The sequence below is a fragment of the Corylus avellana genome, chromosome 2 (assembly GCF_965113065.1).
Source record: "Corylus avellana chromosome 2, dhCorAvel1.hap1.2, whole genome shotgun sequence".
NCBI classification, from domain to species: domain Eukaryota; kingdom Viridiplantae; phylum Streptophyta; class Magnoliopsida; order Fagales; family Betulaceae; genus Corylus; species Corylus avellana.
In genome coordinates, this window is record NC_142491.1 from 18,824,489 (window position 1) to 18,850,167 (window position 25,679).

At 37.0% G+C, this 25,679-nt stretch overlaps 3 protein-coding genes across 3 annotated transcripts; 2 read left to right on the forward strand and 1 right to left on the reverse strand.

Annotated features, from left to right (window-relative positions):
• The first annotated feature begins 1,345 nt into the window (after positions 1 to 1,345).
• On the forward strand, positions 1,346 to 5,464 carry LOC132163319 (protein EARLY-RESPONSIVE TO DEHYDRATION 7, chloroplastic). Its single transcript, XM_059573565.2, has 4 exons — positions 1,346 to 2,506; positions 3,438 to 3,604; positions 4,513 to 4,597; positions 5,033 to 5,464. The coding sequence occupies exons 1-4, from the start codon at positions 1,572 to 1,574 to the stop codon at positions 5,220 to 5,222; spliced, it is 1,377 nt and encodes a 458-aa protein (XP_059429548.2). The 5' UTR covers positions 1,346 to 1,571; the 3' UTR covers positions 5,223 to 5,464.
• Positions 5,465 to 6,063: 599 nt separating this feature from the next.
• On the reverse strand, positions 6,064 to 9,378 carry LOC132186568 (amino acid permease 3). The gene is made up of 8 exons (XM_059600549.2): positions 9,192 to 9,378; positions 8,962 to 9,097; positions 8,172 to 8,405; positions 8,005 to 8,098; positions 7,460 to 7,674; positions 7,100 to 7,257; positions 6,771 to 6,998; positions 6,064 to 6,678 (listed from the first exon to the last, which is right to left on the reverse strand). The coding sequence occupies exons 1-8, from the start codon at positions 9,237 to 9,239 to the stop codon at positions 6,253 to 6,255; spliced, it is 1,539 nt and encodes a 512-aa protein (XP_059456532.2). The 5' UTR covers positions 9,240 to 9,378; the 3' UTR covers positions 6,064 to 6,252.
• A 6,276-nt stretch (positions 9,379 to 15,654) lies between these two features.
• Positions 15,655 to 18,958, forward strand: LOC132185061 (proteasome subunit alpha type-7). The gene is made up of 3 exons (XM_059598893.2): positions 15,655 to 15,968; positions 16,728 to 17,142; positions 18,551 to 18,958. The coding sequence occupies exons 1-3, from the start codon at positions 15,796 to 15,798 to the stop codon at positions 18,710 to 18,712; spliced, it is 750 nt and encodes a 249-aa protein (XP_059454876.1). The 5' UTR covers positions 15,655 to 15,795; the 3' UTR covers positions 18,713 to 18,958.
• Positions 18,959 to 25,679: the final 6,721 nt, after the last annotated feature.

Below are 25,679 nucleotides of genomic sequence, written 5' to 3' on the forward strand. Positions count from 1 at the left end.
GGGCTTATTTGAGACTTGGGCCTTGTATTTTCTCCAACGTGTGAGATGGACCAATTTGGAGTCTCAGCCGGTCCAAAGCTCCAACCCCATCAATGTATGTACAATTTTTTTTTTTTTTTTTTTTTTTTTTTTTTGGGCATGTCCACGTAACGAACTATAGACCTCTGCTTTATAAGGTGTGATCTCTAACCGATTGAGCTACCTCTTGGAGACATGTATGTACAAAATTTAACCAACAGCAATGGACACAAAGACCAATTTTAAATTTAACACAAGGTCAAGACAAACCTAGGCCATATCTAATTTAAGGCAACAATTGTACCATCATTAATGAAAATTTACTACTTCTTGCACATATTTAAGGATTTGAGCCTATTTATTTTGTGATAACTCATTCCCTATTAGGCTAATCATGTTGGCGGTGCTTTTTTCATTTTTTTTTTTTTTAAAAAAAAAAATTTTAAACAAGGGTGGACGTGATAGAGAAAATGAGCACCATTACGTCAGTCCAGTAAGATGCATGGGGTGGGATGGAAGTATGACAAATAGCACAACCCTAATAATTTATTCAATAATAGATGATTTAAGGATTAATTTGCAGCGTCAAATTAACCAAGTGAAATAAAAGTGTGGTGTATAACATTTTTTCTTCTTCTTCTTCTTCTTTGGGTAGGTATTTATGAGTAACGCTAGAAATTTTTTTTGTGACACTTTAAGAATGATGTGGCTCTTAAAATCACAATTGAGCTTCTGATTGATCATTATTGGATTTTAATCAAGTGATAATTTTGAAAGCCACCTTATTTTTTGAGTGACACAAGAGAGACTTTTAAAATTATTCAGTATTTTTTCATGCAAAAATTAAGGAAAGCGCTAGAACAAAACTTAAATATATATATAAAAAGAGAAAGTTTATAATAAAAAAGAACATAGACCTTGTCACTTTTGCAATAGGGTAAAAAGACGATTACGGTCGGTGACTACTTGCAATTGTCTAGGGATTAGTAAAACTGTCTAACTGTCTAGACAGTTAGTGATTATTTAAGAACCGCATCACTAACCGCTTTTAAAAGGAAAAAAGAAAAAGAAAAAAATTGAAAAAATCAAAACCACGGCGTTTATATGGTTAATACCCTACTATATACAACTTTGTTTATAAAGTTTTATACATTTTATATATATATATATATTTTAACACCAAAACAACCTCTTTATATATATAGATATAGAGGCGGCTAGTAATTTTCTCGAACCCTAAAATATCTAATCGCACTGTTGTCCTAGGCAGTTATTAATTTTTTTTCAGCGGTCTTCAAAAGCGATTACACAGTTAACTATTAACGTTAGTGGTTTACTTCAGCCTCATTTTGCAGAGACCATTCCATACTCCACGTCCACGGTTATTACGCGGCTTCTTTCCCGCGTGCCACGTATCCTTCCAGCACCTGTAACACTGTAAGCCGAACCGACACGCCTTCCGTTTCCTTCAGTTCTAAGATTCCGGGTACGTAAAAACTCCGCAGATCTCTATATGCTTTCCTTCATCCAATCGAACACCCACGAACTCCACCATGTCTGCTTCGAAGCCCTCGCAAACCCCAAACCCTCTCTACCCACAAGTCATTCTCTCTAACCCAGAAGCCAATACTCCATTTTCGACCAACCCTACTTCTTCTTCAGCGCCGTCTTCGTCCCTATACCCTCCCGTTGACGTGAACGGCCTCGCCGAGAATCTCTTCCCGGCCGAAGACGACGCCGTTTCTGGGATCTCTTCAAGTTCGCTATCCTCCGAAGATGTTATTATCAGGGTTCCAGGCGTGTTGGTTCACCTCATTGAGAAAGACCGCAGTGTGGAGCTCGCTTCCGGTGAGCTCGAAATTGTTGGCCTCAGGCAAGGCAATAACGTCGTCGCAGTTCTTGCTCGTGTAGGCGATGAGGTTCAGTGGCCGTTGGCGAAGGACGAGGCTGCCGTGAAGCTCGATGACGCGCATTACTTCTTTTCTCTTCGGGTTCCGGCAACTGGGTCGGTGGGAAATGGTGAGGAGGATGATGAAGATTTTGGGAGTCAAGAGTGCGAGATGTTGAACTATGGGTTGACGATTGCGTCAAAGGGACAAGAGGCTTTGTTGGAGGAATTGGACAGGGTTTTGGAGAAGTATAGCTGTTTTTCGGTGCAGAAGGTTGGGGATCTTGGGGATTGGGAGGTGTTGGATGGCTCGGTGGCGAGGGAGACGACTCCGGAAGAGTTGGATTCGAAGGAGAAGAAGGAGTTGATGGGGGAGAGCTCGGCGGCGTACTGGACGACTCTGGCGCCGAATGTGGAGGACTATAGTAGCCACGTGGCGAAGCTGATTGCGGCGGGGTCGGGGCAGCTGATTTGGGGCATTTTGTGGTGCGGTGATGTGACTGTTGATAGGTTGAGGTGGGGAAATGAGTTCTTGAAGAAGAGGATGAGTCAGAGTTTCAATTCGGAGATTAGCCCGGAAGTGATGAAGAGGATGAAAAGGTTTGAATTTAATCTCTTTTTAAATCATAGTTTGTCTCAAAAGTTTAATAATTTAATTTATATTGTAACCCTTTTCTCACATGCGGGTACAAACTCTCCCTAAATGTTAATGAGGCCTGGCCCTTAAAATATTTAATTGAATTGAGAAATGAATAACTTCGAACTTGGGTCTAATACATGTTAAAATCTCTGATAAGTTTGTATATCAATGTTTGGCTTGTTTGCTATTTGAGTTGGTTAATTTGGATGGTTGGACTCATGCATATTTAATTATTCGTTTTTATAAATTTTAGACCTCCAATAGAAACTTTGTCTCTTTTTAGTTTCTTTGTATTTTCAAGCGTGTGGTTTTGAATGTAATTTTTGCTATCTTTGAATCTTGCTAATTTGAGCTGGTTGATATTGAATTATGTTCATTGAGGTTGTGAGGTGCATATAACAAAAGCTGTTATGCTGTTTGGACTGCTTAACATCTTGTTCAAAGAATTTCTAAAATACCTTTCGACTTTGATAAAAGAGGCTACCATACATTCGTCTGGGAATTTTTTCCATTAGAGAACTAATTATGATTGGGAATGTGAGGGAGTGAGTTCCCATTTTTCTGTCATTAAAGTGGTTAGATTGCCTGTTGATTTTGTTCAACAATCCTAGTGATCTTCCACTGCAGAGTGGAAAGCCTGAAAGTCAAGGTTCTATTATTTGTTCAAAACATATATGATCTAGTTTTTTTATTTTTTTATGGCTTCTGATGATTAACGTCTTCCTAAGTTGTCTTTATATTATATTTGAGGCTCCTGTTTTTCTTCTGGATTGTCGATATTGTAATTCATGTCCCTGCTTTTTGTCTGGATTATGTACATTTTGTGCGGAGTAGAATATTGTGGTTGATCTTTTAGGATAAAAAAGTTGACATTGGTTGAATTTTTTGTAGGGTTAAAAAGTTGACAAAGATGTCGGAGAAGGTGGCTTCTGGAGTCCTTTCTGGGGTTGTCAAAGTCTCTGGATTCTTTACAAGCTCAATAGTGAACTCTACTGTGGGCAAGAAATTTTTTAGCCTTCTCCCTGGAGAAATTGTCCTTGCTTCCTTGGATGGATTCGGTAAGTTCCTATCAACTCTCTGTGTTTTTTTTTTTTTTTTTTTGGTCGTTCTTTTTTAGTGGTAAAAGGGGAAGGAAGGCGAGGACTTTGCACCATTATACAATTATCATACTTATGCTTTGGTATTGAGTTTTAACCTTGTATATTGGTAGCTATTGGAAGGATACAAAAAACTATAAAGCTGCTCAAACTACAACTGCACATATTCCTCTGCTCTCAATGCCCTTTTATGTGTCTTACAGCCTAATATTTTGAAGTCCACCAGCATCTTGTGATGGGCAACACTTGTGTTTTGAAAGTTCGTTCTCTATGTTTCCTTGTCTATATATGCCATTTGTTATGGGTTATGCTTCATCTGGATTGACTAGTATTTGGACGCCAAATTCTTTTTCCTTCCTTTCTAATATAATATTTTTTCACTTAGTAGCTACCAAAGCTAGCTGACACTAATTGAAGCGGCTTGTTTTGTACTCATCGTATGCTAGTTTGAAGTGCAAATTTTCTATTCATAGGCTTTGTTTTCAGACTTCTAAGAAAGAAGATTTATTGATAACTACTTGTTTAGAAAGTCAAGAATTTGAATAGACAGCCAAGTTTGAAGACAATCTGTCCTGGTTGGAACTTGGTATGGTACTGTGAAATTCAACTCCCTCTTAGATGTAGGACAGTTATAATACATTACATGTATAGGAGATGAGATATACAAACAGATCCATAGAGGGTCAAGTTGGGACTGGAAGCTTCATAAGATAAAAGGAGGCTCTTGAAAATTGTAAAGAGGGAGGAATAGCTATGTGACCAAAGATTTTGGGATATGACCACTTGTGTGTTTTCATGTCTCTTGTTTTGTCTGCCATGGTGTGCTTTGTGCTTCTGCCACTCAATGTGTGCTCTGAATGTATTTGCAGCCAAGGTCTGTGATGCTGTTGAAGTTGCTGGAAGGAATGTCATGTCGACCACTTCAGTTGTGACTACCGGGCTTGTTTCACAGAGGTAATTCTTAATCTGAGGATGAAATTGATGCTGAAATTGCACCATCATCAATGTCATGAATATTGCTACAATCACCATCAATACAATTTTATGGTGTGCTGTTCTGTTTTTTAGTGGAATCTTTTATGGTGCCATTAGATGAGGTCTTGTTCCACTAAGGTTGGATCGTGGATGTGCTTGAACTTGACAGTAGTGTATATGGAAATCCTTATCTTGAGTCGTATGCCATTTGATGCAGTTCAAATTCCTGTAGCTTGGTTTGGACCTGTTTTGTTTTTTTTTGGGACAGTTGTTCAAAGCAAAAAAGGTTCAACTTGGGAAAACAGCGGATTAGCTGCCTCCCATGTTTGGAAAGGACCTGAACTTGGTTTTGGCCAAGATATAAGTACTTGTTTTTGTCAATGAAAAAACTGAAGCTGTTTTTTGTCATTGCAGGTATGGAGAACGAGCAGCACAAGTGACAAATGAGGGATTTGACGCTGCAGGGCATGCTATTGGTACAGCTTGGGCTGTGTTCAAGATAAGGAAGGCTATCAACCCCAAGAGTGTAATCAAACCAACAACTCTTGCCAAAGCAGCTGCTGAAGCGAACTCTGCTGAAAGGAAGGCAAAATATAAGAAGTAATGCCAGGGCCGCTGAGTTTTTTTTCACTTTTGTATGAATAGTAGATATAGCTAGCAAAAATATAAGCACAGTTCATCTTAGTTCCTTCAATAGCTAGTTGTTGATAGATGTTATCGATTGTATTTGTTCTTCGCTTGTATTTCAGTGGATGGTTCAGTGATAAAGCTTGGAAGAGGTTTTCTGTAATTTGTTTAGTACCCCAAAACTAGGGTTGCAATTCGTATTCGCATGTGGAGTTTGAATCGTGTGCATGAATATAATGATGTATATGTTGACCCTAATCTGACCCATTTAAATAATCGTGTTAAAACTTTTCAATCCAAATTTGCGAATTTCATTTCGGCTTTGTGGGTCATATAAAAAATTGTCGGCCCTAAATGTTGCTTGTTGGGTTCGAGTTGTGTCGAAGTTTGAGTATAAGACTATATAGGTAAACTTTAATTCAACTTATTTAGTTAAACAGGCTAAATTCTTCAATTTTAATGTTGTGTCAAAAATTGTCAGTCTTTCTCAAAACATATCGTCCATTGGCATAGCGTGTGGGTGTACATGTGGTTAGGCCTGTGTACATGTGGTTAGGCCTGCTCTCAACCAATACACGATGCAACCAATACACGATGCTGACCAGGGATCGGCGGATGCGGATATTACTTTACTTTTAGAACTTTGTCAGCACTTATGAAATCAAAGCACTTATGAAATCAAAGTCTTTAGTAGAGAGGTATGGTTGCAAGGCTAAAATTTAAAAGAAATTGACCAATGGGCACCACCACCAGGAGTAATTTGACTCAACAAAAATATCAAAGACTTGGAAGTTACTGAGGATGAAAATAATTTTGAAATTTCATAGTGAAGGGTTGATTCGAATTTAGAATCCCAACTCTGTAGCCAAGGACCGTGGCCTGGCAACACAGCATATACAAGCAACTTCACAGTAAGTGTACAGTGGGGTTTTGAAAGCTAGTTTTGGTTTTATTCCTTACTAGAACCCCCAAAACAAAAAGCAACCTAATTGGTCACCACTCTTTTCTTAATAACTAGTTCTGAATGGCTTGTAAGTCTTGAGATCCAGAGCAACTCCTGCAAAGGAGCCAACTGCAGCGGCTATAGAAATGAGAAGACATGTCATACTGATTATCTGAAGCCCAAGCCACCTGCTTGTCCAAGGTGCAATCTTCTTCTGCGCAATGTACATCTCAATGGGGAAGAAAACTGTCAATGGCCAGAATCCAAAGGCTCCAAGTATTCCAACAACATCATTGAAGAAAGGCATGAGCATGGATATTAAGGTTGTCATGATAACAAAGATTGTCCTCCATACTAGCCGGAAGAAGTTAAGCTGGTAAAGACCAAAGAAGGGGATAGGTATGTCATATTCTGCTGTCACAAAGTCACTCTTTGGCCACTTTCGTGCACTCCATTTTTCTATAAATGCAAATAAAGGCTGGCAAAAGACCTGCAGTTTTCATGCATAGAAAACCTGTAAGACTTGACTCAAATCAGAAGTAGAACAATTTGGTTTCTAATTGCTGCTTGAGAGTGCATTACCTGATATGCACCGACGAGATGAACAACAATTGCTACATTGGCAATGTCCAGCAGCCAGTAGGGGTTGTAGAATCCGAATCCGGTTAAAAGATTTCCAGGGGAGTCGTTACCAAAGGCTGCATATCCCATGGATCCACAGAGCATATAGAAGATCGTGGTGACGGCGATGCTCAATAAAGTAGCCTTCTTCATGGTCTTGTGCTCTGCAGGAGGAGATCTTATTGTATCCTGAGGATGCAAACAATTTGCACAAGTTATTCGATATGTTGTAATAGAAGTTGACATGCACCCTCAAGCAATTTGGCTATATATATATAAAATTGAAGAACCTGAATCTCAATAAGGATGATGGAAAAAGAATATGCAAAGGCAATAGCTCCAAGAGCTTGCAAACTCCTCCACAACTTCTGCATAGAAGTGACTGTTCCTGCATGTGTTTGTGTCCCTATACTAATACCCATTAGGCTTCCTTTGAAGGTCCCATTTTCTGCCAATGAAAAAAGCAGAGGTTATTCATACATATGATTGGCTGCCTTGATTGAATGATTTCTGAAAAAGAGCTATGTTAAGTGAGTGTCAAGATATCCAGAAATCACATATTTGAGTAAATAAATCACATATGATTGGCTCATGCAAGTATAACTAGAACATAAAAACAAAGTTGCTGTACTTTTTTTCTGTGTTTATACCTGCAACTTTGGCTACGCCAAGACTAAGACCCACACTGGAGTATGTGAATGACATAACTGCTGCGACTATAGAGAGCCACCATACTTGATCAAAATCCGGAATCTGAGAAAATATCACCTCTATGATTCCAAATGTTATCATGTACCCATTGCTTGACATGTGACACGGATCTTGCCCACCACTCTTGTGGAAACAGTTTGATCTCTTTATTGCCCTATGTTAAACACAACATGTGTTATAATATTAATTAAATAATGAAATCAACCATTTTTTATCCGCTTAACATGGTATTAGGAGCTAGAGGTTATAAGTTCGAATCATGACTTCATAATTCACCCCACTATAACGTTATCGACTTAAACTTTTGAGATAAATAGTGATTTAATAAGACGAATATAAGAGGAGAAGATATTGAATATTCTTCTCTGTGTACAAATCTTTTTTTTTTCCCCTCTGTGGTAAACATGTGAGCCTTTGTCACAAACAAGTAAAAAAGCTAAAACAGAATGCAAAATACATGAGTCAATAAACTAATGAAACTCACATCATGCTGACTGATGCTGCAATTGTATACCCTATGGCGATGCCAAACAGGTTTATGTACTGAATCAGCCCACATAACATGACCTTTCTCCCCCCTGCAACATCATGGATAACAGGTTTAGAATCAAAAGAAAAAATAATCTTAAAATGACAGAAATTATCCCTCACCTAAGTTGGCCTTGACAGCATCCATGTAGGTGTAATTTCTCTGTCCAGTAATGGGGTCACCTGCCCTATAGCAATGTGCTAGGAGGCCTGAAGTATAGACGTTGACAAGGGCAAAGAGTATCATGACAGCAGGCCCTGCAACCCAACCAAGCTGAGCTATGGCCCATGCCAATGAGAGCACCCCTGACCCAATAACTGCAGTGATAATGTGAGCAGTTGCAGTCCAGAAAGTCCCTGCATCACCATATTGTTATGATCATAATCAGTTCCATGTGTACTCAGTTGGATGATGTAAGCTTTTACCATGTAATTATAACCTGTCACAATTTGTACATAGTGAAAAAAATGAAAATAAAATTCTCACTTTTTACAGGTAAATGATGAGCTTAATTGGGTACTCATGAAACTGTAAGAAACTCAAAAAGGTCATCTTCATGAGCTTCAACAAATTGCAAGCTCAAAGCAAAGATAATTAGTGTACTTATCCTACACTTTCTACTTTAAATAATAAGCAATTAACTATCCAAAAAGAATAATAAGCTATTCAAAATGGTAATCCCCATATAAGCTGGGATATCCATCATGCGCCTCAGCCACACCAGCTTCGCTGACTGCATTTTTGCTCAACTTAATTTCACCTTTCAGGTCTCCCTCTGGAGCATCGAAGTGCTAGCTGTCTATCTAGATTCGGTTTTTATGTTGTTTTGTTTGTTTTTTGTTCTGATTTTCTTCTGTAGTATTTTAAAAAGCAAAAAAAACAAAAACTAAAGATAAATGATGTATCATTTACCAGTTCTCTTCAAGCGGCCATCATCATCAAAGCACTTGGAGTAGTTGGACTGAGGGTTTATGGCTTCAGTCTCAGCCTGGGCTTTAGGCTGGACCTCCACTTGCAAGTAATGCCTGATGTCATGCCTCTCTTCCACCTGATGAGGCAAAGAAGGACATGTACATACATCAAAGAAGAACATATGTAAAATTCCAACAAAGAAAGACATGAAAGGATTAGCTTGGTCTTACGGCTCCATGGTGGATTCTTGATGGAAGTGTACGACTCCTTGGCAACATGGTTCTGAAATGATAGAAATTGTATGCTCCAGAGAGAGAGAGAAGAAGAAGAAGAAGAAGAAGGAAGTTGATGGATGCTCAGAAACCATGGAGAGTGTGGTTTTATATACAGCAGAAGATACTGACTTGAATAGAACTACTGTATGGTTGTGGAACATGTTTGTTAACCATCATGAAACACGCTTCTAGCTAGTGCTTTTTCCAAAATCTCCATTCAGATTTTTGTCAAATTAAAAATTATAACATTATGATTTCTATAATGACTAGCTAAAAGTTCGTGAGTTCTTAATCTGAACTTGAAGGAAAAGTGGTAACAATCTGTAAAGTTACTCTAATATTACGAGGGTGAATTATAAAAGTACTCGTTAATTTCTAACTAGGTGATACTCTCTAATTACAATTTGACGAGTCATTTTGGAATGACAACAGAAATGAAAGTTGCACATGGTGTTAAGTCTCACATTATTAGAACTTAAAATTTAGAAAAGAGAAATGACAACAAGGAATAAAGACTCAGAGAATTAAGGTGGTTTGGCTTATGGCCTACGTCCGCACATCAAAGCCTTTTTTTGGCTACATCTTTTCTTGATATATTTGATAGTGTACAATACTCTATTTATAGAGAAAGAGTATGAACATTACAAGCATTTCTACTTCTACATTAACATTAATAAACTTATTGTATCATTTGTAACTCTTGTCACTTGAGTTCTTGTAACTCTTACTCTTGAGTTCATTGTCTCTTGAGTTATTGTAACTTTTGACTCTTGAGTTCTTTGTTCTTTGAGTTAATGTAACTCTTATCTCAATACACCCCCGCAAACCCAACGGTAGATCATATACGTTGAGGTTTGATCTTGAACATGAAAGGATTGAAAAATGGCTTCTATAGCCTAAATTGGAACATCGGTTGCTATGACCGAAACTTTGACATCGGCGACTCTTGGCCGGTATCGGCTACTTTGACCGGGATTTTGACATCGGCGAATTTTGGCCAGTATCGGCTACTATGGCCGGAACTTGGATGATAAGGATGTTTCGACGGTGAAAATGTCTTTGACCCGACAGTCACTCATTAAGGAAGAGTGATTGAAAAGAGAGGAAAAAAAATTCACAGGATCGATAATTGGCGTTAGCCTATAGCTCTGATACCATATTAAAGTATACAAAAAATATAAAGAGAAAAAACAATGAATAAAGATACGGAGAATTAAGGTGGTTCGGCTTATAGCCTACGTCCACACATCAAAGCTTTTTCTTGGCTATATCTTTCTTTGATATATGTGATGGTGTACAATACTCTATTTATAAAAAAAGAGTATGAACGTTACAACTTACAAGCATTTCTACTTCTACATTAATATCAATAAACTTAATGTATCATTTGTAACTCTTGTCACTTGAGTTATTGTAACTTTTGACTCTTGTTGTCTTTTGAATTATTGTAACTCTTGTCTCAATACATGTTAATTTCTTACTCAACTAGAAAACCTCAAATATAACTTGACAAATCATTTTAAAGTATTAGCGCTTTTTCACGGCCGTCACAAAAAGTAGAAATATGTTTTTGTGTGGTTGGCATCGTTTTAGACCTCGTAGACATGTTGTACATCACCGAATGCCAATCCTAACCAGATGAAGACATGGCATCATGAAAAAGTTGAACAATATGATCAACTCCTGGAAAATATCTACAACAATTCACAAAATATGGATGTATCATGTATCATGTATGTATATACTCATTAAGTGAAATCCCTAACAAATAACGGAGGATTTGTAATCTCATTGTTTGCTCTTATATGGTGCCATTATAGCTATTTTTTGTCGTTTTATATGGAGAAATCACCATTAGATCAAAATCCAATAATTATTAATTTCAAATTCAATGATAATTTTAAAAGTCACATTAACTTTGGGATGGTAAAAAGATTGTCTCTAACATTACTTGAATTGATAGTTTAGTACGAAGAAAAAGTGGTTTGACGAGAATATTTGGGTTATTCTCTCTATTCAGTCTATAAAAAATGACCATCAAATATTAACATACACTTTAATTAATTTGACCGTTATTTATAGTTTAGCTAATATTCTAAAACTTCATTTTATAAATGAAGTTCAACATGTGAAATATTCAATTGAAATGACCAAGAGGCGAAGAATTCAAAACTTTTACTCTGATATCATGTTAAATCATGATTCTAAAACATAAACCGATTAAAAAAGTAAGTTTAACTATTAATACAAAGCAATAGTTATCATGTTTCTAAAGTAGCTTTTATGAACACGACGTGATGCATATCACAGAAGATTACATATCCTCCGTTGTTTAAAATAGAACAAAATAAGTAAGAAAAAGCCACAGGGTTCCATCAGCATCACTACCTAATAGTTTGAAGCAAATGATTTTGCGAGAGAAAATATATATCTCCTTGTATAGTTTCTGGGGGGCCGGGGACTCATGATTGAGAATTTCAGACAGCAACTTGTGAGCAGAAACATTAGCTAGACACTGTTTAATTAAGACTAATCACTGTAATCAATATAAAATTAAAGCTAATTCGTATTGTAATGGCTTGTGACATCAGCAAGATAATGATGCATATCCGTTTACATATATAGCTCCCACGTTGTACATCTCCGAGATGTTCGTATTTTCTTGTGTGTCAGGACTGTACATCATCACCAACATGTCAAAAGGGTTTGAAATGAACAAGTTACAGCTACCTGCAATCATTTTTGACGATGTCTTTTTGCAGGGAATGTTGAATATTGGCTTAAATGGTAATTAAGTTGCTAGTTTGGTGGGGTAGCTCTTAATTAAGTTCAAATTAACAACCTTAGATGAGACCTTCTCAATTTTGTTTCATTTGGAAGTACTACAGTTAATTTATCACCAAGGTTAAAAGCTTGTCAGGATTCCTTACACTTTTTCTGTCCAAATTATGAATTCTAGACAATTATGAGAGGCTTTCGATGTGCCTGCTAACAAATGCTTGCCCGATTGCAGGAACACGTAATTACAAAAAAAAAAAAAAAAAAATCAATTGTAAGAAATCTCGATCTAGAGCCAAGTGTTATTTTTAGGCACATATTGTGATTCTCCCATTTGCATGAGTTTTTGATGGATATCCAGCCCCAACCCTGGGAGAGAAGATATCCAAATCCGCCATCCATGGGGTAGCGAGCGGCGGATATTTTCCGCTATCCGCTAAAACAACGCCTTTTGGAAAGTGGAAGGTTTTCTTTCATTAGCACATTCCCTTTCAATGGAAACTTAAAAGGGAAATGTGAGAAGATGGTTGTTGGAGTTTCAGGCATTCCCTTCCCTTTTGAAAGGTCCCTTTTTCGCCCTCCGCTTTGAGCCTATCAACTGCAAAAAGGTGGACTTGCTCTCTCTTAGGGTTTTGTATTTATGCTTTCTTGTGCTTTGTCTTAAAATTTATTAACTCTGAAATCTTTGTTTAAATTTCAGTTTTGAATTGCCCTTGCCCGGTCAAGAAGCGGATGTTAGGGGCGGTTAGTAAAAAAACGGCCCGCCCATGGGCAATTACAAGCGAAAGCAAAAGCAAAATATTGTTGTTATCCACCATTCCACCTGTATAGGGTGGTGTACAACCCTATGATTTAATCATCCAAAAGCATTCTCAGTTTTGGACGTACATGTCTCTAGAAGTACCACAACCAATTTATCACAAGGGATAAAAGAATATTTAAGCACTCTTTTTAGGCACATAACGTGGTCCATGCAATAAAAAAAACACATTGGTACCTAGAATGGAATGTGGCAGAACCAGAACCGCACAACTACAACCTAATTGGGGAGGTTCTAGATCTTAGTCATCCAAAATAACAGTTAAATATTGCTTTGTTAACCCTAGTGGACGGTGGTTAGGGTTTCATTAGGTTTAATTTGATCAAAATCAAGTGGCAGCTTGTCGACTTTCCACTACGGGACATGACAATCAAAACATCCCAAGTTATGATTACATATTTTGTTACCTTCTTTCCCTTTTGAGGACATCGGCATTCTCAGTCGTCCCATGGGGTGAACTACTCAGTAGGAGCACTTTAAATCTCTACTTTCCTTTTGTTGAGCTTATCTGTCCCTCCTCCAAATGCTTTCTGACACTCTCCTACAACAAAAATCACACCTCAAAAGCATACCAAAAAAAAAAAAAATTGGTACGCACCACTCCCACCATCCTAAAAAATATCACTTATTCTTTAAGTTTTTGTGTTAGAAAGTTTTTTTTTGGTAACTGACTTACTGGTTGGACTTACGCTAGAGTTTGTTTTCGTTGAAACTTGACTCGTTGGGATGGAGATACGTATATCTTATATTTTGTTATGAAATACGTGTCATAGTTGTAACGGGTTCAATTTCAATTGAACTGGACGGGGGTAGGTATCAATTCGGTCGGTGTCGGTATGGGCATTTTTGCCTACCGAACCGTAGAAGTCGATTAATTAAACTGACTTCATACCAATAATGAATATTTTCGATTTTTTTGGTTAATTGGTAAATAGGCAGTTGGTTAAGTCAATTAATTGTGGTAAAAAGTTTTTATTTTAAGATTTATCAACTTTCTTGTAACTACATAATTAGTAAAGCATGTGCTTTATAAGGACAATTCTACCGCTTATCAAATAGAATCGAGGTCAAAACAGTATTTTTATTTCATTTACTAACCACCGAAAGTCAGTTGTTAGTTTATGACAGTTCAATGACGGTCGGTAAATGGTTAATTTACCCACACCCTTAAGCTAAACAGTGGTTTTGATTATTGTTGATGAAAATTTTAAAAAGAAACTCATTATTAATTGGTCAGATAATCTGCAAAAAGCTTGGGAGTTGACTGAGAATATGATTGTATCGACTTATGGACCCGTGAAACACACATGTATGAAGAATATGCTTAGTGCTTTGGTGGTGAAGCACGATAAAAGTGGCAACAGGAACTAGGTTATAGAGAGAGAGGGAGAATTCATGATTGGAATAATTGGTTGTGTGCAAATTAGGAAACAAATTATACATATATAATTAAAACACTCTTCAACGTTGGATTGGATTTTGCCTTAATCTCTACCAAAAATCACCCTTCTAACAAAAAAAACAAAACATTATATGCAGTTGTTGCACGAGGGCTGACCATGAGGTCTACGCCACCCAAAGCCAAAGGTGCACCACCGCCCATATGCTCGTCCTTCCCACTCACTCTCGTTGCTTTCTTTCTTTTTCCTAATAAGGAAAAATCAGTATACCTACCAGGCTACCACTACTAGCTAGCTAGCCTAGCTGCTACCTAGTCCTTCTCTTAGCATCCCTCTTTCTACTAGTGCCTTGATCAATAATTAAACACCTGGATCAATAATAAAAAAGTCCGAATTTCAATGTATCAATTAGTTTTCTAGATAACCCACGACAAAGGAGCGGTGTGAGAGCATTACTCCCTCTCGTCACAGGGGCAATCGGCATTTAATGCCAACTGACTAGCTACAGAGAAGGTGTTATCAAGGACACTCCTTAATTATCAGAGCCGATGACCTAGACTCATGGAAAAATTACATGCAATCTAGTTGGAAGACGACATGAGACATGGTCGTACAAGAGAGGAATGACCTTTGACTAGAGTGAATAGGGTTCAAAAGAGAAGGTATACACTTTATTCATTCATTTGAAACACACTAATTCCAAAACTTCTCTTCTAGAAAAAATTACCGACCTAGATATCAAAGGTATCCATTATCGGCTCACCCCAACAGGCTTCTAAGCCAATTCTCTTAGTGATTTTCGTTCTCTTAAGAGTGAAATGTTTTACTTGAGCCTCTACTTCTTTTTTTGAAAAGAGTGTCTTATTTTTTAAAGTAAGGTGCCACTCAATACACTCCCTAGATGCATGCCATGTAACGGGCATTGAGCTATTTGATTAAATTTAATTATTCTCCATGTAGTGAGCTACTTGAGTCCGCCTTTTATATAAAATGAACTCTAAGCTTAGGTCGTATGCTCATTTATTGTACCAACTCTTACCCCCATGCATCCCATTGGCCCTTATAATAATTTAATTTAAAAACAATACTTAGGATTCAAGAATATATATAGTACCGTCAAAATTTTAAAGAGAAATGTTTTATTTTTATTTTTTTCCCATCTCTTGTTCATCTCCGTATGAAAAAAATGGACAAAAAATAAGAAATAGATGAATGTGTAACCCTTCTCAATTCTAAATCATCGCGATCTTACTTGACCTTACCTAAACATGATTTGAAAATCTTCAACCCTAGGTTGGATTAGGTTGAGCTTAAAGTTGCGCTTGGGCTGGCCTTAAACCCAACCCAACTCTCAATTGGGTTGACCCGATTAAACCAAAAAAAAAAACAAAACGTTTCGAAACAGCAAGAGAGCAAACGATGTCGTTCCCCATGAACTCGCTCCCCCAGTGCCTTGTCGCAAAAGAAATGGTTTTTATTTCTTCAGATCACTCGCAGAAAGGCTAGAGCCGAAATCAAAAGCAGAATCACTGAATCAGAGAAGCTAAAGAAGAAGAAGAAGATGGCGAGGTACGACCGAGCGATAACGGTTTTCTCGCCGGACGGGCACTTGTTCCAGGTGGAGTACGCCCTCGAAGCTGTTCGGAAAGGCAACGCCGCCGTCGGCGTCCGCGGCTCCGATATCGTCGTTCTCGGCGTCGAAAAGAAGTCCACACCCAAACTCCAAGACTCCAGGTGTCCACTCTCATACGCATACATATATATATAGTTGTGCGGCTGTGCCTACGAAAAACTTGCATTCGAAAAGTTTGTGTTTTCGGGTTTTGTCTGGACGGTGAATTTGGTTTGGGGTTTAGGCGGGTTTTGTGAATTAGGGTTTTTTCTGTGATGGGAATTTATTAGTTTCCAATCCCAGTTTAATAGGATGGTTTATTGGAATTTGTGAATGTGATAGATTGACAGACTGATATGTTGTCAAACGCTGACAATGTTATGTATAAATTTATAATGAATTTCTAGGAATTTATGAGTTAATTGATTGTCTGCTTACTAATCAAAATAATTCCATATGATGTATTTCTTTGTTCTTTTTATTTCTATGAAATTATTTTCTTTATTTTGTTTGCTAAATAACACAAAAATAATTGCTTGATACTTATGTTGTAATGCTTAGGCTTGCCTTGCGTTGAGGTCAAATGCACATATGGGTCACCTTTCTATTGCGCATTTCTAAAAATATGCTTCAAATATTTGGTGCTTTTAGTTTTGGATTTAATAAGTTTGCTGGTTAGTTATTTACAGCATGTGAAGAGCTAAGTGACATTCTTAGTTTTCTAAAGCTTGATTATTGATGTTTTTGTTGTTGGATTCGGGTTCCTGCGTGTAACGTTAACAATTGGACATGTTACTGAAAATCTGTGGCTATTACAATGCTTATGTCTAGCGCAATTGCCATTTCATGTTCACCATGTTTTCTGCTGCTTATGTTCTCAGATCTGTTAAGAAGATTGTGTCCTTGGATGATCACGTTGCATTGGCCTGTGCCGGTTTGAAAGCAGATGCTCGTGTGCTGATAAACAGGGCACGCATTGAATGTCAGAGCCATAGGCTTACGGTTGAGGATCCTGTAACTGTTGAATATATAACACGTTACATTGCAGGTCTGCAGCAGAAATATACGCAAAGTGGGGGTGTAAGACCATTTGGCCTTTCAACTTTGATTGCAGGTTTCGACCCGTACACTGGTGTCCCATCTCTCTATCAGACAGATCCATCAGGAACATTTCAAGCGTGGAAAGCCAATGCGACTGGGAGAAACTCAAATTCGATGAGGGAGTTTCTAGAAAAGAATTATAAAGAAACTTCCAGACAAGAAACTGTGAAGTTGGCGATTCGTGCTTTGCTTGAAGTAAGTTACTCCACCTTGTGCATTTGTGCTTATGTGTATGAGTTTGTGTGTCAGTGTGTGTGGGGTCAGAGCGTTATCCTGGACTTATTCCCTTTCATATGTATTAAGACCACCTGAACAGAACTCTTTTTGATTGGTGCTGCATATTTTGAATTGATGTTGCATAGATTTTGTTCAGTTGTCAGTCAAATGATGTGACATGCTCCCAATTAGGATCTCTGAAACCTACATTACTTGGCCTTTTCACTTTAACGAAGCTTAATTTGGCTGTGGATATTACTTGATTAAAAAGAAAAATGAGTTTGGAGCTCTATATGAGTTACTTTGTTATATTATTGTGAGACTGATTTGAGTTTCTTGATGTCTGACAAAGAAATTTTGTTTTTATAAGTAAATGGATTTCATTAAAACCAAAGGGGGCACCCAAGTAAATTTGCGGTGATTTTGATATCCCTCATCCTGACTAATTGGTTTAATGAATCATATTATCCCATGCTTTTGTATGAAAGGGCTCCTACAATCAGTATGGCTCGTAGCTATATACATCACAACTTTTGTTTTACTTCACATCTTTATTTATGGATATCTTAGTTATCATTGCATGTACTTAGAGTATTTTTATACTTTATTTGTAGATCCAAACATCTCTTACAATTGGCTAGAAGTTTTGGTGCATAAAAGTGGTTATTTATTCTCTTACAGAATCAATTTGTTTATTCATTTAAGACAATTTGCTCCCAGACTTGTACTTTTCTATGTTCCCTGAGCTGTTTTTGTATTGATCATGTTGTTGAAGAGGAACAATGGGAATATAAAGGTGGAAGAGGGTTCATATGACGTTGGAAGATAAGGAGAACCACCTAAACAAGTAAATAATGAAAACCTGAGCGAAATACATTGATAACTAACTAATAATGAAACCTCCTGCTCCTGGCTATAGGACCTGCCTTGAAATTCAATGATCTGAACATTGATATGAAAGGCTTGAGTATGATCTTTTTTTTTTTTTTTTATGTCGGGAAACCTCTCCAAGGCAGGGCCCTTCGAATCTACCCCTACAGAGTAAACCCCGGTCCCGTGCACCGCACCCTCAGAAGTTTCCCTACACGGAACTGGTTAAATCGCTAGCTTTTAAGGCTTGAGTATGATCTTATGGAGATCAGATGGGATTCTAGCACATTAGGTATGGTTGAGTCTGGTTGATGGTTGCCCTTAAGCCAAGGTCGAATGGGATGCTTGCAACGTAAATCAAATCAGTATTGGTTTCGTGGACGTCAAACTCATTTGGCTGTGCTGCTTTGAGTTGTTGTTTGGCCATAGAGGAATATGGCATATAGTACAAGGCTGGGTAAACAAATAAACATTTAATTGGTATCTTCTTTTCCCTTTTGTTTATTTTATCAATTAGGTTGTTGAGAGTGGAGGGAAGAATATAGAAATTGCCGTGATGACAAAAGAGCATGGGCTGCGCCAACTTGAGGAAGCTGAAATTGATGCCATTGTTGCTGATATTGATGCAGAGAAGGCAGCAGCAGAGGCTGCAAAGAAGGGCCCTGCAAGGGAGACCTAGTTCTGTTGCGTTCTCATATTTCACCTCAGTTTCTAAATACTTCATTGTTTCTTGAAACTTCCGCATCTAATTTATGGGTCAATCAGGACCTGAATTCAGTGCTTTTCTTCAAACCAACACCCCTCCCCCCTCCCAAAAAGAAATTCCACACCCCCCAACCCCCACCATTTTTTCCTCTTGTATGGAATTGTTGATGATAATTAAGCACATTTTTTGTTATGTGCAGACTGCTACATATATCCGTTCCATTTATGCTTTGTGAATAGTAGTCTATTACTTAATTTTGTGGGTGAAAATTTGTTACCTACTTAAAGTAGAGATTAACACATAACGGATACTGCATATGTTCTGTTTGAAAGCTTGGGGGATACCTTAAGGTTATGCATTCATTGTACGCAATCATTACAAACCACAGAGTTACGTTTTTTTCTGCTAGATTTTTCACCTAACATCCGGCGCTGGTCTTCATCATTGGCCTGCAGTTCTTCGTAGTCTGCATGGTGGATGAAGTAGCCATCAGTTTTCCAACAATCTGTTCAACATCAAAATCCAAAATATGATGCCCCAAATTATATGGTCTTATTAAGCTGGACCGTATCAAGTTTGGCAAGGTGCTATTCTTGGGCCTTATCTTCTTTGCTCTTTGGAAAGTTTTTTAAGTATAATTTTTTTTTTTTCCAATTTTTTGTTGGGTGGGGTTAATTTTCAGTGATGAAATGAAATGAAATGCACCCATAAACCTATTTTAATCTTGTGAGCTTTTTAAATATAAAGTTCAAACTTTAGTGATGAAAGCAAAAGACAAATTAAAGATTTGCTAAATGTAAAGAAGAGTACTTTCCTCTTCTTTACATTACTTGTCATCTTCATATATTACCTAATCCCATCTCTTTGAGACTAAAAAAAAGGTGGATGTGGGTTATGAAGTCATAGTGTTAGCTTCTAGAAAATCTTGATTATCTATCGTCACTCAAGATAACAACATGCTAACTTAAATCAAATATTCAAACAAAGATTGTGACCGCATGACGAAGGAAAAGAAACAAAGACTGGTGAAAATTCTAAAGACTTTTTTTCAAATTTGAAACGAAAATTCAGCATTTCTGACAGGCCGGCTGCAGCCATGTCAGCCTCCAGGCAACGTTTGTCGGAAATGGCCAAATTTAACTTCAACTGCCGTTTAAAGAGCATGTGCTCTTTTCCACGTACCCTCCATGGCATCGTTGACTACATCAATTACAACAAAGCAATCAAATCTATTCCGACTTACTTGTAAAGAAAGAAAACTCTTTGAAAAAATCTCCCTAATTCACACCTACGTGAGCGTGACCATATTTAAATCCGCCCACATAAAAAAAAAAAAAAAAAAAAAAAGAAAAAAAAGGCAAGAGATGACAATTTGTGTTCATATGTTGAATTCGGATCGTGTTGAAATATGTGTGTTAGTTGCAAAATGTCCCACCACCCTGATACTAAATCTCAGCTAAATGTATTTTGTCTCTCTCGATACTAGCGAGCTGCCAAATACACAAAGCTTAGACGCCCGTCAGGCTATTCCGATAAGAACTTTAATGTCTAATTTAGTAATTGACCTCTTACCTAGAAAATATGTTGAACTACCCTATTAGAGTTACTTACTTGGAGACGGTTCCTTCCATCACATACACATTTCATTGGCTCTTCTGCCATGTAGACCTCGGTGTCTCGCACCCTTCTCTCTTCTCGTGCTGAATGTCCCATCCTCCTGCTACCATCACTCACCTGCACTTGATGAGTGATCCGCCACTTCGAGCCACCAACAATAAATGCAAACATTCTCTCGGGCCTGGCTTGGGTCTTGTGAACGAGGGAGATTCCAAGCCAAGCCCAGGCGGGTTGAGAATACAAACCCAACAATATGTATAAGACTATATAGGTCAACCATAACCAATTCATTTAATTTAATGGATCATACCCTTCAACCATAATCAGCTAATTTCGTGATGGGTTTATGTCAAACATTGTCAGCTTTAATCAAAGTTTTGTTTGAAAAAACCTTTTCTCTCTCTTTTTCTTTTTTTTTTTTGCTTTTTTTTTTCTCTCATTTTTTTCACACAATATTAATAAACAATTCAAACTCTAAAAACTACTTTTACTTTTATGTCACATCAAAATACTTTGAAAAAAAAAAAAAAAGAACAAAACAAAAACAAAAACCACCTTGTAAAAGCATAAACAAACATGAGCCAACATTCGTGGAGGTGCAGACCATTTGAGAGTCTTTTTTACCCATATGTACCCAATTCTTACATTTGTTGGTTGCTTCAATCATTCTGCACAGAATTATATGCCTGTGAAATCATTTTGTTGTAAATCCTGTAGATGATTATGTTGAAATCTTTGTGCTGCTTATGATTTATAACGTGAATTTTTCTGTGCAGAGAATCTTCAGACACATCCAGTGGACTAAAATGTATCGTTTGATCTTATATTCTCTGCTACTTCCCCTTTTGAAATTTGCTTTGGCATACAGTGGCGTGCAAAGTCTAATGCATCATGATGAGCATGAATTTACATTATTTACTATATATATATATATATATATATATATATAGCATGAATTTACTATAATTGTAGGTCTCAAAATCAAAATTCCAAAACTCTTGACTTAATTTCATCTCCCAAGTCCCTGATAGTGACACAAAGATTTGCATAGTTTGGTCTGTGACCTACATCCACAAGATCAAGCCTAAGATTGCATTAAGCTCTTATTTCTCTGGGTAATATTTACAATATAACATACTCCTATTTATAGAAGAATCATGTTGGATACAAATAGACTTCTACTCTAACTTGGTTAGCTAGATGATAGTTTTTAACTATTCAATTGAAACTCAGTGATAGTCTTCAAGTGTAACTCAATGATATCCAACTGTAAGTCAGTAATAGTCTTATACTATGACTATTATTCTTGAACTACATGGTATACTCTAACAGCCATAACAAGTTGCAATTCTAGAACCCCGAGTTAGGGAAGACACTTTGTGTACGTTCAGATGTTGAATTTGAGTCATGTCGAAGTATGACTATAAAACTATATAGGTCAACAGTCATTTGACCCATTTAATGAAATGGGTTAGACTCCTTAACTATAACTAGGGCTGTTAAGTGAGCGAAGCGTCTCGCGAGCAAGCTCGGGCTCGGCTCGCATAAGATCGACTCGTGCTCGACTCGAATATTATATGAAGCACTTCGTGAACACAAATCCTAACTCGAATATTAAACGAAACAAGCTCGGCTCGACTCGGCTAACTCGTGAGCTCGGCTCGTATAAGGCTCGCTTCGCTTATTAAGCTCGGCTCGTATATTTTTTATTAAGTAACAAATAACAATATATAATCAACATTACTTATTTACTCAATAATAACAAATATATTATATACCTTTGTTTTTTTTTTTTGTTATTTATGTATATGTGTGTATATATATTATATATTAATATAAAAACATATAAGAAATATATATATATATATATATATATATATATATATATATATGATATTGTCATTAATCATTTTATCATATGATATAATCATATAGTACAACCGCACAAGTTATTGTGTCATTTAATACAAATATTATAATTAGATAGTTTATACTTTGGAAATTGGAATCGTATATATCACATAATCATTAATCATTATATAATCATATGGTATATCTGCATAAGTTATTGTGTTATTTAATCAATACATTATAATTATATACTTTATTCTTATAAAACATATATGATGTATCACATGATTTTAGATCTAAGATAATATTAATATTAATTGTGAGATAATATGATCATAAAATTTAAGTATGAGTATACGACCATTAGATCATATGAATTTATTACTTAGAATTTGAGTATTTCGGTTTTCTTGCTTCTGTTTTGTAATAAGGCTTGGCCACTCGATCTGCCTACTTGGATGTGAACTGAAGTACTGAACTTTGATCCAGATCTTTTAGGTCGTAGATGTGAATTTTAGTCCAAACCTTCGAGTTGTGGACATGAACTTCATCCTGGCTTTTGGGTTGAAGAGGAATTTGCGCTACCTATGCATTGGATTGCGTCTGTCTTATGTTTGTTTAATGTTCTTTAACATTTTAGTTGATTTTGTATGGATGATTGTGATGTTGGGATTAATCTATTATATTTGTTTAATGTTCTTTAGCATTTTAGTTGATTTTGTTAGTTTTAATTGTAAGGTTGACATTAATCTGATATGTTTGTTTAATATTCTTTAGTATTTTAAGGTGCAAATTATTCTGGATGATTTTTATAATCTAATACATCTGAATTACAAAAAAAAAAAACAAAGTCGAGCTCGAGCTCGAGCTCGAGCAGGGTACATAGCCTTTCGAGCCGAGCTCGAGCTCGAGCCTGACTCCAAAATAAACGAGCCGAGCCTGGACAGCCAAAGCTCGCCCAAGCTCGGCTCGTTTACAGCCCTAACTATAACTTGCTAATTTTGTGTTAGGTTCGTGTCTACTTTGTGAGCCATGCCAAAATATTGCTAGCCCTTAATATTGCGTGTCAAGTTCGAATCATGTCAATGCATAGATATAAAATTATATAGGTCGTCAACTATAACCTAACCCATTTAATTAAACAGACCAGACTTATCAACCATAACTCGTTAATTTCGTATTGAATTCACGGATCGTGTCAAAAATTGTTGACTCTACTATAAGGTGAAGAAACGTTAAAAACATCCCAATCGAAAGGGTTAGGCTATGACGAACTTTTCATAGCCACTATTAGAGTAGATTTGCATTAATTCTCCATAGTAGCCCGTTAATTATCCTACCTCGCAAATGTAGATTAGGATTCTCTATAATTGGTTTGCCTGAATTGCAAGAAATTTCTTATAAAAGCATTTCCAGCAAACTCTCTATAAGGGAGTCTGTTCTCTAAGTTTAGAGAATATGTCCAAAAAATTACAAAAAATGTCATGCAGCAGACTCTCTAAATGAAGCCTAAACATTAGAATTGCTACAGTGGAACCCAATATTTTGGGTTCCACTATTACAATCCTTATGATTATTAAACAAAAAAATGACTCTCTTTTCTCTCCTCTGTCCTCTCATGTCTCACAATTCTCTCTAATCTCTCATCTCATATATATAATATAATTAAAAAATATATATATATATTTTAATGATATATGGAATAATTAAGGGAAGCTATTGGGGATCCGGATCCCTTGAAATCCTAAGGGAATTCCAGATTTTGGAATTAGGGGATCCTAGCCGTTCAATTTAATCTAAAGGCCAGGATCCCGCCACATGTCCCACTAACTTAAAAAACATTTAAAATAATAAAATAATATTTAAAATTTAAAAAGTAATTATAAAATAAAATAATAAAATTTAAAAACAAAAATAATAAAATAATTGGGGTGGCCGACCACCCCATTTTTGGCATTGGGGTGGCATCAGTTGGGGGTGGCCGAAGCCACCACCATGGCCCTTGGGGGTGGATCGGCCACCCCCAAATGGTTGTTAGCCATTTGGGTTTGGCCCTTGGAGGTGGCCAATCCACCCCCAACGGCCATGGCCACCCCCAAATGGGGGTTAGGGGTGGCACCATGGCCCTTGGGGGTGGATCGGCCACCCCCAAGGGCCATGGTGGTGGCTTCGGCCACCCCCAACCGGCGCCACCCCAATGCCAAAAATGGGGTGGCCAGCTACCCCAAATATTTTATTATTTTTTGTTTTTAAATTTTATTATTTTATTATTTTCTTTTATAATTACTTTTTAAATTTTAAATATTATTTTAAAGGTTTTTTAAGTTAGTGGGACACGTGGCGGGATCCTGGCCTTTAGATTAAAATGGACGATCAGGGTCCCCTAATTTCAGAATCTGGAATCCCCTTAGGATTTCAGGGAATTCAGATCCAGCTATTGGGGTGTATTTTGATATAGAGAAGCAAAAAGTAATTTAAATCCTTAAATGTAGGAAAAATGACGAAAAAACTGCTGGAAATAGCTCTAAGCGGTATCAACCCACCTACTCAAACAATACCTACAAATTTATCTTCCATTTGCAGTCAAGTCTACAGTAACCTACAAATTTTTCTCTTTCACTTTCAGTTACAATTGAAAAAGACTTCATCTTTCTATATTTATTTAACTTGGTAGAAAATGCATCCACATCATGTGATATGATCTCTCTTTTTCCAATGGACGCATACCTTACCAGATAGAACCAAAATCCTGATCAAATTAATTGAAGAAGCAGCACCTGGACGGCTAAGATTTAGTATCAAAATCCCATCATCACCCCCATTGAAGACATCTCTCTCTCTCTCCCTCTCTCTCTCTCCCTCTCTCTCTCTCTCTCTACATGTGTGTGTGTATATATATATATATATATATATGTATATATATATATATATATATATATATGCGTGTATTGGTAGATAATGGTTAAAGGTTTTGGGCAGGTAGGGAATTTAAGAATAAAGTGAAGGACATCAGGGGTTTTAGTTAGTGAGAGATGATGATAAGGGCCCAAAATAATCAATTTAGGAAAAGAAGATTGTGAGGTTAAGTATAATGAAAGGGACAGAGAGTTGACCCCTATGGGCTGAGGACTTTGGGATCCATCACCATCACCCAAGCAACCACCACCTAACAACATCAACACCCATCCAAACCCCACTATTTCTTCTTCTTCTCTTCCCTCTTATACCTAGGTTTTTGCTTCTTTTTTCCTTCTCTAATTAATCAATGATCTTGTATTACTCACCAAACTTTGTTTAACTTTCCCCACCCCCTAAACTTTTATGACATTGATTTTCAACAATTTTGTTATTCGGATTGCTAGCGATTCAAACGGTAAATATGAGATAATTTTTATGGAGCTCACATGTCTGAATAGTTAGAGATTCTCATCAATTTTGTTGTCCAAATGTGAGAGAGTCTTTATGAAGTTCA

Bases quoted from the DNA above. Each gene is read 5' to 3' on its own strand.
- LOC132186568 (XM_059600549.2), bottom strand. From the start codon at position 9,239: ATGTTGCCAAGGAGTCGTACACTTCCATCAAGAATCCACCATGGAGCC. The intron at 8,099-8,171 runs GTGAGGGATAAT...ATGATGTTGCAG, and splicing joins TGCTGTCAAGGCCAACTTAG to GGGGGAGAAAGGTCATGTTA. The intron at 6,999-7,099 runs GTTCTTCAATTT...TTGCATCCTCAG, and splicing joins TCATCCTTATTGAGATTCAG to GATACAATAAGATCTCCTCC.
- LOC132163319 (XM_059573565.2), top strand. From the start codon at position 1,572: ATGTCTGCTTCGAAGCCCTCGCAAACCCCAAACCCTCTCTACCCACAA. The intron at 3,605-4,512 runs GTAAGTTCCTAT...ATGTATTTGCAG, and splicing joins TGCTTCCTTGGATGGATTCG to CCAAGGTCTGTGATGCTGTT. The intron at 4,598-5,032 runs GTAATTCTTAAT...TTGTCATTGCAG, and splicing joins ACCGGGCTTGTTTCACAGAG to GTATGGAGAACGAGCAGCAC.
- LOC132185061 (XM_059598893.2), top strand. From the start codon at position 15,796: ATGGCGAGGTACGACCGAGCGATAACGGTTTTCTCGCCGGACGGGCAC. The intron at 15,969-16,727 runs GTGTCCACTCTC...TTATGTTCTCAG, and splicing joins CCCAAACTCCAAGACTCCAG to ATCTGTTAAGAAGATTGTGT. The intron at 17,143-18,550 runs GTAAGTTACTCC...TTTATCAATTAG, and splicing joins CGATTCGTGCTTTGCTTGAA to GTTGTTGAGAGTGGAGGGAA.